Source organism: Rhagoletis pomonella, unplaced genomic scaffold (assembly GCF_013731165.1).
Source record: "Rhagoletis pomonella isolate Grant_MI unplaced genomic scaffold, Rhpom_1.0 Rhpom_scaffold_00005, whole genome shotgun sequence".
In the NCBI taxonomy this organism is placed as follows: domain Eukaryota; kingdom Metazoa; phylum Arthropoda; class Insecta; order Diptera; family Tephritidae; genus Rhagoletis; species Rhagoletis pomonella.
The window spans coordinates 25,677,569-25,691,252 of NW_023458559.1; the positions used below are offsets into that span (position 1 = coordinate 25,677,569).

General features: G+C 35.8%; 1 protein-coding gene across 1 annotated transcript in view; it reads left to right on the plus strand.

Annotated features, from left to right (window-relative positions):
* LOC118738799 (proclotting enzyme-like) overlaps positions 1-13,684 on the plus strand; it is a gene marked incomplete in the record, with an annotated part of 90,879 nt that overhangs the window by 73,474 nt on the left and 3,721 nt on the right. Inside the window, 1 exon segment of the mRNA XM_036469786.1 lies at positions 6,670-6,833. Within this exon segment, the coding sequence (XP_036325679.1) occupies positions 6,670-6,833 (164 nt within the window).

Genomic DNA, 13,684 nt, shown 5'->3' on the forward strand with positions numbered 1-13,684 from the left:
CTTATTCTTTAGAACGTTCCTGATGATATGTTAACGTATATTTCAAACGCATTCTGTTTATTCCGGCTGTGAAATGGGATTATCCGGAATGTATAAAGAAACGCAGCCATTATGTTTATTCCGGACGAGAAATGGGATTATCCGGAATGTATAAAGAAACGCAGCCTTCATGTAATTTTTAAGAGGCGCAAAATTAATTATGTCATAACTTTTGAAGCATATTGTGATTTGAAATTTAATGGGCATTTAGCAATTATGTGTATACTTCATATGTAGTAGGTAATAAAAGTGTGCATTAAAAAATAACGAAATGGCAAGTAACCCAAAGTCTGTAACTCCACATTTCACCATATTCAAAATTTCGGTTTATTGCGTATAGTTTTTAAAGCATTTAATTTTAAGAACCTTTTAAGTATGTATTGTATTCTCCAAACAATGACGAATAATTTGATACCTTAGCAAGAGTTGTGCATTCAGAATAAACCAACTTTTAAAGATAAAATCTTCTGCGATCTTGAGCGTAATTTTTATTTCAAAAATATCTTAATTGATGGCCAGGGAACGGATTTTTAGGACCTAAAAACCTATAAAAAAGGCAAAATAAAATAACGAAATAGGCTGGAAAAGGCAAAATAAAATAGTGAAAAAGGCAAGAAAAGGCACTAGGGGTTGCAAAAAAGGCAAAAAAAGGCATAACAAAATAGCGAAAAAGGCAGGAAAAGGCACTAGGTATTGCAAAAAAAGCAAAATAAGGCACTAAAAAAAGACAGAAAATACGAAGAACAATCAAAAAATACATTTATTTTAGAAATGTTTATATTACAAGTAAAATGAGAAAAACTATGAACTAGTTTCATTATATGAAAAATTTGTACTTAGAATCTTTGACTATTTTATCCTTTCTAGTTTCTAACTCATAAAACTTTAATCTGTATAGTTGTAGTAACATTGAACCACAACATGCATTTTGAAGTTTTCTAGCAGCATTTTCATTCGATTTTCGCGAAGAAAAGCCTTGAATGTACTAAATGTGTGCTCGACGTAAGTTGATACAAGCGGCGCCCAATTTAAATATGGAACGTTTGAAACGTTCATATTATCAGGAATAAGGGCGTTTTCCTCGCCCTTTACAATTTTATCCACACCCCTTATTGTCTCCAAGCCTTCGTTAGCTGAGAAAACGGCTTTGAATTTTTCCAACACCAATTTGGCAAGAGGTCTCTGCGCTTCTATAAGCCGCATGGGCAATGTGTATATTTTTTAATCTTAAAAAAAAAATTGTAAATGCTATAATCACTTTTTAAAAGGTAGAAAGGGCAAAAAAAGGCAAATATCTTAAAAAAGGTAAAAAAGGCAACATCAAATGTGTATATATGGAATCAGGGAAAGCTAAATCGTGGACATTCTTAATCGAATATAGTCTATATCTTTAGCAGAAAAAAAGGCAATTTCCATAAAATCCGTTCCCTGTTGATAGCACATTTGGAAAATACGTCGAAACGATCTAAATATTTTTATAACTACTAGTCCTTACAACGTTGCATATACCTGTAAAATGCTTCAAAAAAATGTTCTCTAGAAGTGTGTAAAAACCCCGATTTAGTACTTTTAATTATGCTTCTTCTTGTAGTCAGAATATTTCGAGCGTGGTATCAAATCAAATTTTTTTCGACAAAGGTTCTGATAGTTAATAATAATAGATTGGCGCTTACACATATGTTAGTGTTTGGCCGAGCTTCTTCTCCAACTTGTGGCGTGCGCCTTGATATTGTCACACAAAGCGGAGGGACCTACAGTTTACGCCGACTCCGAACGGCGATTGTGTTTTTATGAGAAGCTGTTTTTCATGGCAGAAATACACTCGGAGGTTTGCCATTGACTGTCGAGGGACGACCGCTGTTAAGAAAAAACCTTTTTCTAAATTTTGTGCGATGTTGCTTTGACCAGGGCTTGAACCCAGGTGCTGGTGAGTGAAAGCGCGCACTGCTTACCACTACACCACAGCGGCCGACGGTTCTGATAGCTGCTCTTAGTTAATTGGAGCCTTTTGAATTCCATGGCGTCCCCAGTTTTGCCCGATTGTCTCCACGTTTGGAGATAGCGGTACTTGAACCTTTGCTTAAATTTGAACTATTATCTAAAAAAAACTCCCTTAGTTTTGAAGATGTTTTACTAAAATTTTGCACACGCTTGTATTTTAATATTTCCTTCACTATCTCATAAAATCATCGAAATCGGTTCATTCTAAAAGCTAGCTCCCATACAACTGATTGTCCTCCAACTAAGCAGGTAAAAATTTAGTATAGGTTCACTTTAACATATAGCACAATTTATTATTCAGATATGAAGTTAGAGTTATAGCGCAAAAACACATATCTGAGTAATCAGTAGTATTGGAGCTATACGTTAAAGTGCACCCATTTCGATACTTTTAAGGAATAATTAAGGTGATATTAAAAAACCGTTATGTGCAAAATTTTAGCAAAATAACTTCAAAACTGAGGAAGTTATTTATAAAATAGTTAAAATTCAATGAAATTTTCAAATACCGTTATCTCGAAAACCGGAGCAAATCTGGTAAAATGGTGACAGGTAATAAGGTCAATGGAAATAAGGTCAATTGACTTTATTTCCAACCCTGGTGCGAAATAAAGTCAATTGACATTATTACCTTTTTAAAAGCGAAATAAAGTCAACAAAAATTTGGAAATAAAGTCATTGACGCTATTTCCTCATTAAAATGGAATAGCGTCAACAATGCTTAAAGTATGTCGATTCATAGAAAAAAAATGTTGTTCTTACAATAAACATTGCCCTGTAAGTGTTGTTTTTTAATAGATGAAAAAGGTTGTTGCCAAATCCTCAGTGTTGTGATATTAATCCACACACAATCATGAACTACCACCATTTGATTTTATTAAAAAAATTTAAATTACGAATATGTAAAAACACGATGCGAAAAACTAAACGCCTGCGCACAGCTGGAATACGAGAAATATTTGAAGAAAGAGTGTAGAAATGATCCATACCTTGCAAAACATGTTTCGTTTCCACAAAAATAAAGCGAACACTATTAAATTGAAGAAACAGTCCATGTCCAAAAACCCCGGAGAAACACTGAAAGAATTCTGTGTTTTAAATTAGCATATTTTGAACGAATTCGGAATGTCTAAGTAGGAAAAGAAACCAACTTTTCTATAAGGAAACAATTATAGAAAAAGAATTTTTTTACACTGTAGTCATGGCTCCGCCAGCAATTTGTGACGACATTATTTAAAAGGAGCTAAGGAGAATGACGACACTATTTATTAGATGGCACATTCAACGAGCCAATGTGCCAAAATGCGGGTATAAACAATTATTGATTATTTAATATCGGAACCGAGATCATACAAGTTAATTGGTTGGTTTTCACACACTTTTGAAACACAAATTACATGCTTTTTTACTGCAGACAAGTTGTTGCCCCAAAACACAGCAGAAATCTTCCAATCAGGGCCGCCAACTATCCTTAGTTATGAGGTGCCATATTGAGGATAAAAAAGGGCCAAAATGTGCCAAATAGAAAAATAAAAGTGCCAAAAAAGGTGCCATTTTTTTAATTATTCCCATTTAGCAATAAAATAAGGCTACATTTTCCAAACAAAAGTGCAATGATAAAATAAGATAAACCAGTTGAATAGCCTTTATAAATTAGAAAATTATAGTTGAGAAAAAGAAGTGCACGCAAAGGATTTCACAAAAATTTATTGAAATGTAATTTTTTTTACAAAAGTGCCATTTTGGCACTTTGTGCCAAATTGAAAAATTAAGTGCCATTTGAAGTAAAATAGGGACAAATGGCACGGTTTGAGCCAAGTTGGCATCCCTGCTTCTAATAACTTACAAATATAAAAATGTGAAATATCGAGGGCTTGAATTCATTAATACCCTCTATCTGCAATTTGCACAAAAACTAATTTGTGATTTTAGAAACCATCTGGGACTTATTACCTGTCGTTATATAAGGTAGCATTAATATCACTGATGACGGTTAAATCTTAGGTGGATTTTTATATCAGAATCTTTGTGAAAAGTTTGCAGATAGAGGGTATTTTATTGAATATAAGCCCTCAATGTTTAAAATATATAAAAATTTTATTTCAATGTATACAAAAAATAAATCTACCTGCGTTACAGCACGGCGGGAGACGGGGAAGGGGGGCCGCGGCGTAGCGTGACGTGGTGTGCGCGCCGGTCGCGCGGGGTACGCGGGGCGCGCGCGGTGTGGCGCGCTGACGCGGGCCGCCGCGAAGCTAAACAAATTTAATGTTTGAAAGAGAAATAATGTCAATGGATTTTATTTCGTTTTTAAAAAGGTAATAATCCCACCAGGGTGGGAAATAAAGTCAATTGACCTTATTTCCGTTGATCTTATTACCTGTCACCGGTAAAATGGGGGATGCCATTGAATTTAGAACGTCCCAATTAAGTGAGTTCAACTTTCAAAATCTTTGCACAAAATTTACAACTTGAACAATGTAATTTGAACCCAGCTTATTCTTTTGTTTTCTATTTCATGTTTATTCCTCGTCTAACTTTGGAAGCACTTAATAAAAATGAATTACACTTGTATTAATCGATTTATTAAGAGAATACGAATAAAATGATATGTAAAACATAGGTGTGCTCACAAATTTAAAAATTAAAACTTTTTTTTTTGAGAGTGTACCTATTTTTTAGATTTGCCCATATAAATAGATAGATAATTGAGGATAAATTTACAATATCCGAAATACTTCTTTTTAAGAGAAGCGAGGAAGAGTTGGACTTTTTGGAATAAAAGAAGCTAAGGCAATGGAAATGCAACATAAAGCTTTGCCATTGCTTTAATTCCGGCAACAAGTACCAGATTTAAAATATCCGCTGTTGAAAACAGCTGCGTGCCGCATATTTTAAATTTTTGGTACAACGTAGAACTGTCAGTCTTTGTACTCTACAAGTTTCTGCAAATTTTCTATTCGCGTACTATTTTGGATATTTTTCTCTTGAGAGATGACATTTCGCCGGAATTTTGCTGTTGGACACTTTTTACTGGAGATTTTAAATGAACGTACCTATTGACTTACCAACATTTACAGAACTGTTACGAACGGCTTTAACTGACGTAAAACCAGATTTTGAAAATTCGGCCAAAGGGATCTTTTAAATTTTCTTTAAGTCGACTTAAGAAAGAATTGAGGTATATATGCTATCGTATTCTGCAAATACTGTTCCACGTGTATGTGAAATCCCCATCTCGCCAGCTAGGCTATTTAAAAAGTTATAGACGAACATATTTTGGTTTCCCCATAAGGTTAACATTACAATCCAAATGTTTAATACGTTTTTTCTCGAATTCAGGTTTTTCGACTTAGGCGGTTATTGCTTATGACCACAGTTATTTATCTTAGAATAATAATAAAATAACTATTTTTCATTTCTAATAATAATTTTATTTAAAACTAAAATTATTGTTTTTGTTTTTTTTTGTGGCTCCTAGTAGCATTTAGAATTTACATATGACTCTTTTCGGCCTTGGCCTTGCCCACCCCTGGTATCAGTGTCGGATCCAGCGGGGGAAGGGTTTTGGGGGTTAAACTACGTGTCAGTCAGTGGCGGACCCACGGGGTGTGTTTTAATACATAGACGCCATATTATACATACATATGCGCCATATTAAAACACCACTCCGCCACTGACTGATACGTTTCAACCACCAAACCAACCCGTTGAACAAGTTAAAATCAAATTATTTAATAAGTTAGATGAATTTTTAAAAGATGGATATCAGTCAAAGTGGGTTTGGATGGGATTTATGTACTTCTGAACTGTATTTAAGAGAGTTGCCACGTGTTTAAAAATCAAATTCAATTAAATTTATCAGTTAATTGAAATAGGTAGCACAATGTCAGATGAAATAGATTTAAAATGATTTTAGTTTTAAAATACCTTTAAAGAGGTTTGCGACCAGTTTATTTATTTAATTTATACACAAGTTAAATGATATATTAACATAAGTGTGAAAGAGTTTTAAGAAAACTTTAGTTTGAAAATATTTTTCATTAGGGTTGCCATCTTTTAAAAAAATTATATCTATTTAACTCTGTACATATATGTGCATACGTACATACCTATATAATATGCCAAGGCATTTTTTGCGAAGGTCATCAGATCTGCATCGTTATTACGAATTTCAAAAATAAGATGTCAAATTAAAAAACTGGGCCTGTAAGGTTTTATTATTAAAAGTTAGAAATGAAAAACGGACACCACGCGTGAACTGTCTTCACTCAGAAACGGCTGGACGGATTTAGGTGAAACATTTGGAATTTTTATTTAGGTCTCCCGTTTTTCGTTGACCCTTTCTCGGATTTGACCAGGTGCAGTATATCTTTATCAATAGCTTTCCAAAATAACCGACAGAGAGGTGGTGGTCTTACGATATGTGCAAATTCGTTTGTAGAAAATGGTAGCATATTTAACTGAATTTAGTCCTAAGTCAACTTTGATTCGTTTTTTTTAATGCATACTTTAAATATCTCGTATTTCACACGCATGCCAGTTTCAAGGGAATTTTTCATATCCGCAACTTATACGGTTTACGTGCAATTAATTACATTTAATTCAATATTTCATATCATTTCACAGATCTACTCGAATTGCCTGACAATGATGAATTTCAATGGGGTCGTCACGATAATGAAAATGCTTACAGCGAACTGCATTCTAATTCTAACGAATATAACAGTACTAGCGGCGGAGGCGATTATTTGATGCGTCACATATTGAAGAAGCGTCAAGTGATTTTTCAAGTGAGTTCAATACGAATTAGGGATGTTAATTTTTCAGCTTTTTCCGATCTCGGGATTTAGATATTCATTACTTTTCAACAACTCAAATCGAAAAAAATTTACGTCAGAATTCATTTTAAAGGACTTTGTAATTTGAAAGATATGACTGATGCAAAAAAATATTTAAAAAATTCAATGCAATGCAGAATAAAAATATGGGTACTAAATGAAAGAGGAAATTTTTTTAGAATTTAAATATGTTAACATATGCGAAATTTTAGGATACAATTTAAAAAGACATTTTCAATACTTACCTTCTGCACCAATAACTTGAATCTGCTTAAATTCTACAGGATTTCCTCTTTAATTTGATACCCATACTTCTTCTCTAAGCTTATTTCTCTAAATTTTTTAAATCATTTTTGTATTACTGACGTCAGAGTGAAAAACTAAAAACGCAATTTTACTATATTTGGCCCATGATTTCGCGAATATATTGATATTTCTGTTTAAAATTTACTATCGCGCGGAGTTATATGTATAATGAGCTAGACATTTACAAAAACTTAATTGTTAAAAAAAAAAATATAGCCAATACTGGTAAAGAAAAGGAGTTTATATTATTGCCATCAGCGCAAATTTCAAATCCCGAAAATCCCGGGCTTATTTGCCAAGAATCCCGGGATTCCGAGATTAACATTCCTAATACGAGTACTAAAAAATGTTACGCACATATGTATGTACAGTGGCGTTCAAAATAATAGCAGCAAAGTTCAAAATGATGCTGTTGGCAACTTATCTTTATTTCATTTTAAATATCGATCGATTTATATCAGATACCACCTTAGTAAAAGTTTCAAAGTTTGCCCAAAGTTCGCAAAATCTAGTTAAACTTAAAAAAATGTTTATAAAAATTTCGATGTTTATACCCGAGCGCACTTGTGCACAAGGGTATTATAACTTTGTTCGCATAACGGTTGTTTGTAACAGCCAAAACGAATCGAGATAGATATAGACAAATGTATACATAAATGATCAGAATGAAAAGAGAAATCGATTAAGCCATGTCTGTCCGTCTGTCCGTGTACAGGATAACTCGAGAATTGAGATACAGTGTTGGAAAAATAATAGAAACAACTTATTGAAAAATATTAAATCAATTATATCAACACTAGTTATATATATTTTTTGGAATGGCGCACCCTGTACAAATATCAGTTAAAGGTTGTTCTTTGTTTTGTTCCGCTAGTTTGTATCCTTTTCACTTTATGTGCGAGAGAGTAAACAATTGAATTGTTGCGCTTGGAAAAAATAATAGAAACAACACGTGTTTGCTAATATTGGTGCTTTACAAAAGGTAAATTTATTATTTTTGGCACTTCTAATTGCGTTTTTAAAAAATGTTAACTAAATTAGAGTTATACTATAGGTTATTGAAACATAAAAAATAATAAAATGGGCCGAGCTAAACACTGCACGGAAGAGGAGAAGAATTTAATAATAAGTTTAAGAAAACAAGGAAATTCGATGAGTAAGATAGTATGGTGGGCTGTTCCAAAACGAAGGTGTTCCCTGCCCTTCATAGCGTAAAAAACAGAAACACGACGTACAAAGCGAAAAATGACTGCTAACGATCAAAGGCGTTTAATTCGGCATTACAAAGTTAACAGTTTTCTGTCTTCAAGAAAGCTGAAAACAGAATTGAATGTCGATGTAACAAGCCGAGCCATGACGTACAGATTGGCAGAAGCCAAACTTTCAGCCAGAATCTCTAGAAAGGTACCGTTGCTGAGCCTTAAAACCAAAAACAACAGACTTGGTTTTGCCAGAAATCATCTTTTTTGTCAAAATGGTGAAAAATGTGCTGCAGTCTGATGAGACAAAGAGTAATATGTTTGGATAAGATGGAAAATAGTACGTAAAATGTCCTACGAACACAGCCTTTGATCCACAACACACGAAAAAAAACGGTTAAGCACAGCGGGAGTTCCATTATGGTATAGGGCTGCTTCCCGAAGGAAGAAGTTGGTCCAATACTTTGGATTAAGAACAAAATGTGCGCGCTTGACTATGTAAACATATTACAGATGATAAGGCTTTCCTATGCTAAAGAGGAAATGCCATTGCGGTGGGATTTACTGCAGGATAATGATCCTAAACATGCATCAAAACTGGTAAAGTAGTGGTTAAAGAAGGAAACAGTGCAGGCTATGGAATGGCCGCCACAATAGCCAGACCTCAACCCTATTGCGCACCTTTGGGCGGACTTAAAGAAGAGAATCGGGCCTTTTAAAGCCAGCAATAAAGACGAATTGTGACGCCACATTCTAAAATCGTGGTATTCCATTCCGAAAAGTGTTTGTGCGGCGATTCAATAAGCTATTAAAACAAAAATATTTTTGTAAGAATTTTTTATTCAAAGCTTAATTTATTTAGAAATAATACTTTGTTTCTATTATATCTTCCAGGCCAAAATTAAAAAAGGGGCCACAATTTATTTATGGCTTATTGCCCTTGCAAAAGAAGTCAAGATTTTAATTAACGTAAACGAAATGTACGAAATCGGAATGTGTTTAAAATTAAAGAGTTCTTCAGACAATAAAAAATATATGAAAGCTGTATGTTTCTATAATTTTTTCCAACACTGTATATCAACAAAATTTGGTAAGTAAGGTTTCCCTTTATCCAAGGTAGGTTGGGATTGAAAGTGGGCAAAATCGGACAACCACCTACCCTATAACGGTATTTTCGAAATATGAAAAAACCACGGTATTTCCGCCAATACTGGATCCAAATTGTTGAAAGTTGGTATGCGAAGTAGAGTTTCGGCATAAAATAAGACAGTTATGAAATTTTTGGAAAATGGGCGTGGTTCCGCCCACTCATGATAAAATGGTGTATCTCTGTAGTCCATTTACCAATCCCCACCAAACTCGATGCGAACATTGCTTAGGGCTTGACTAAGAAACCCTTTGAAAATTTTTGAAATCAGACAAGAACCACGCCCACCTCCCATATAATGGTAATTTACAGAAATACGAAAAATGCGATAAATAAGTATTTAAGCTAATTTACTCAAAATCGACATATACAGTGGCCTCTCAGCAGAAAATGCTACTTAGGGAAATTTTTGGGAAATGGGCGTGGCACCGCCCACTTACGCCTACATATGTGTATCTCGGTAACCGGTTTATCAATTTCTACCAAACTCGGTATATTTATCAACCTTGGCTCAAAAAATCCATATGTTGAGAATTTCTGAAATCGGACTAAAATTATCCCCACCTCCTATACAACGGTAAATTTCAGAAATACGAAAATTCCGATGTTTGAATATCTAAAGAAGCAAACTTACACCAACCTCTTAACAAGACACAATGTTATTAATTTTTGTCAAATTGTTGTGGCACCACCCACTTATGACCGACTACATACATATAGTGTATATTGATAGCCCCATATCGACTTCCACCAAACTTGCTCCAATTATTTCAATATCTCATAGCATATTATCGAAACTGTTTGACATCGGGAAGAATACTCTTGCGCATAATGCAGTTTACTGAAAGATGTAAAAACGATATTGAATACGTGCGCCGGATATATAAAGTTCGGTTTCCCCCGAACTTATACTTCTTCACTTGGTTTAATTAGATTTCCTAGAAAGGTTTCGAAGCTGTATAGCCAATTTTATTTTAGTATAACAAAAGTGCAAGTTCAAGTCGCTAAAAATTACCGCTGATTTTTTAGAATTCTTTTTGTGCATACAAGAAAAGCAAAATAATGCATACATGCACAGATTCGGTTCAAAAACGGAATATTGCATACGACAAAAACCGAAGTAATGCATACATGCACAGTTCCGACTCAAAGTCGAAGTAATGCATATGACAAAATCAAATTATAGTTTAAAAAACTAAAACCTCCCTATTATAATTACCAGGGAACGGATTTTTAGGACCTAAAAACCTATAAAAAAGGCAAAATAAAGTAACGAAATAGGCTGGAAAACGCAAAATAAAATAGCGAAAAAGGCAGGAAAAGGCACTAGGTGTTGCAAAAAAAGGCAAAACAAAATAGCGAAAAAGGCAGGAAAAGGCACTAGGTATTGCAAAAAAAAACAAAATAAGTTACTAAAAAAAGACAGAAAATACGAAGAACAATCAAAAAATACATTTATTTTAGAAATGTTTATATTACAAGTAAAAAGAGAAAAACTATGAATTAGTTTCATTATATGAAAAATTTGTACTTTTAATCTTTGACTATTTTATCCTTTCGAGTTTCTAACTCATAAAACTTTAATCTGTATAATTGTAGTAACATTGAACCACAAGATGCATTTTGAAGTTTTCTGGCAGCATTTTCATTCGATTTTCGCGAAGAAAAGCCTTGAATGTACTAAATGTGTGCTCGACGTAAATTGATACAAGCGGCGCCCAATTTAAATATGGAACGTTTGAAACGTTCATATTATCAGGAATAAGGGCGTTTTCCTCGCCCTTTATAATTTTATCTACACCCCTTATTGTCTCCAAGCCTTCGTTAGCTGAGAAAACGGCTTTGAATTTTTCCAACACCAATTTGGCAAGAGGTCTCTGCGCTTAAAAAAAAATTGTAAATGCTATAATCACTTTTTTAAAGGTAGAAAAGGCAAAAAAGGCAAATATCTTAAAAAAGGCAAAAAAAGGCAACATCAAATGTGTATATATGGAATCAGCGAAAGCTAAATCGTGGACATTCTTAATCGAATATACTAAATCTCTTTAGTAGAAAAAAAGGCAATTTCCATAAAATCCGTTCCCTGATAATTACCATTCGTACTGTCATCAGGTATGTAACTTGAGAATAGAAATTGCTGCATCTTTTAGGCGCATCAATATTACATAGTTACATCCCGAGTTAATAAAAGGAAGGTAATAATAATAAAAACGAAAAGTGCATACACGCACAGTTTAGGTTGCAACTCGAACTTACGCGTATTTATTAAAAGAACCAAATTAATTTAATAATTATGTAGTAATACATAGATACATATATTTATGCCTAATGTGACCAACTATTTCATAGCTCAAAGAAGTACAGGTTAGGTTGGGTTACGTTAACGCCGTGAGCCGATTACGAAATTTCGAATTCGGCTAATCTCGATCCCTAAGAGCTCAGTGTTTGTTCAGAAGTGCGAGCGAAAATGCTTCCATTTTAGCCTCGCGAAGGTGGGACAGTCTAAAAGAAAGTGACGAACGTATTATTTTGAGTTGTGACTCTTTTGAAGACGGTGTGCGCTATATATGTTAATCGCCAGTGCAGTTTGCTCCATTAATTCCTGTTTTACTAGCGTAGCATTCTCTAGTGAGTTCCAACAGACAACGGCTCCTTAAAACAATATAGGCTTAAATCTGGTTTCCTAGAACTAATGAATTAATTTGGGCGAGAGACCCCACCTTTTACCGATAGCTTCCCTACACTAGTACAAGGCAACCGATACCTTTCCTACCCTCTCCTAAATGTTTGGCTTCTAAGACAACCGCCGTTGATCACCACGTCCAAATTTCCCTGCTGAAACGGCTGTTCTAGCCGATGAGCGTGACAGCCTTCGTCAGGCCGATCCCGGAGATCCCCGTATCAACCCCCCGAAGACCTGTAACTTCACCTCTGGTGTGAGTAAGCTATGGTCAACTGTGAGGTCACTGTCCAATCGAACGAAGCACGACGACAGAGTCGAAATTTCTTTCGGCGACCATGCCTCGTCGGACCCGGAGCGATGCGCGAGCTACTTTAGCCGGCAGTTCATACTACATCGTCCGGTGGACAAAACCAAGCGTCGAGTGACCAGAAGGCTGCACAAACTGCCAACAAGTTGTGCCCCCCTTGCTTTCACCTGCGGTGAAGTTAAGGTGGCCATCGGGAAGGCGAAAGCCTCCAAGCCATGGGTCCCGACGGAATATGCATGCTGATGCTTAAAAATTTGGAACCTGCGGGAGTAGCGTACCTAACGGAGGTCCTCAATTTGTCTATGGCCACTCTCATCATCCTAGACATCTGGAAGGTGGGGAGAGTGGTCCCACTGCTCAAACCGGGGAAACCCGCCAACAAAGGAGATTCGTATCGATAACACTCCTTTCCCCGGTAGCGAAGACACTTGAGGCCCTGCTGCTCCCGTATTTCGCGAACCACCTGACCCCAGCGAAGCATCAGCATGGTTTCCGTAAAGTGCACAGTACAATAACAGCACTTAACGCCAAAACACTCAGATAACTTGTGGCTTTAACCGTAAACGTCCCTGTGAGAGAACGATTCTAGTATCGTTGGACCTGTCAAAGGCTTTTGACACTGTCAACCATTCCACGCTAGTAGAAGATATAGAGGATTCCTCTCTCCCACAGAGGCTCAAACGGTGGTCGGCAAATTAACTGAGTGGTCGACACTCGTCGGTAATGTTTAGAGACAAATCGAGCAAACTTAGAAAAATAAAACAGGGGGTTCCACAGGGTGGTGTCCTTTCCCCGCTACTGTTTAACTTTTACATTTCAAAGCTCCCTCAACCACCAGAGGGATTCTCGATTGTCTCTTACGCCGACGATTGCTCGATCATGGCGACTGGGAATGGAATTGATGACCTGTGTTCGAAAGTAAACGGGTATCTCTCCGAACTTTCTCGCTTCTTCACTGAAAAGTGTCTAGCCCTGTCCCCTACGAAATCCTCTGCGACGGAGGAGGTCAGGCTACCGCTGGGAATTTACGTCGATGACACACCAATTCCGACGGTGAATAATCCCAAAATACTCGGAGTAACATTCAACAGCCTGCTCTCTTTCTCTGCGCACGCAACCGCTATTGTCAATAAAGTACAGAGCCGCAACAAGGTCCTCAAG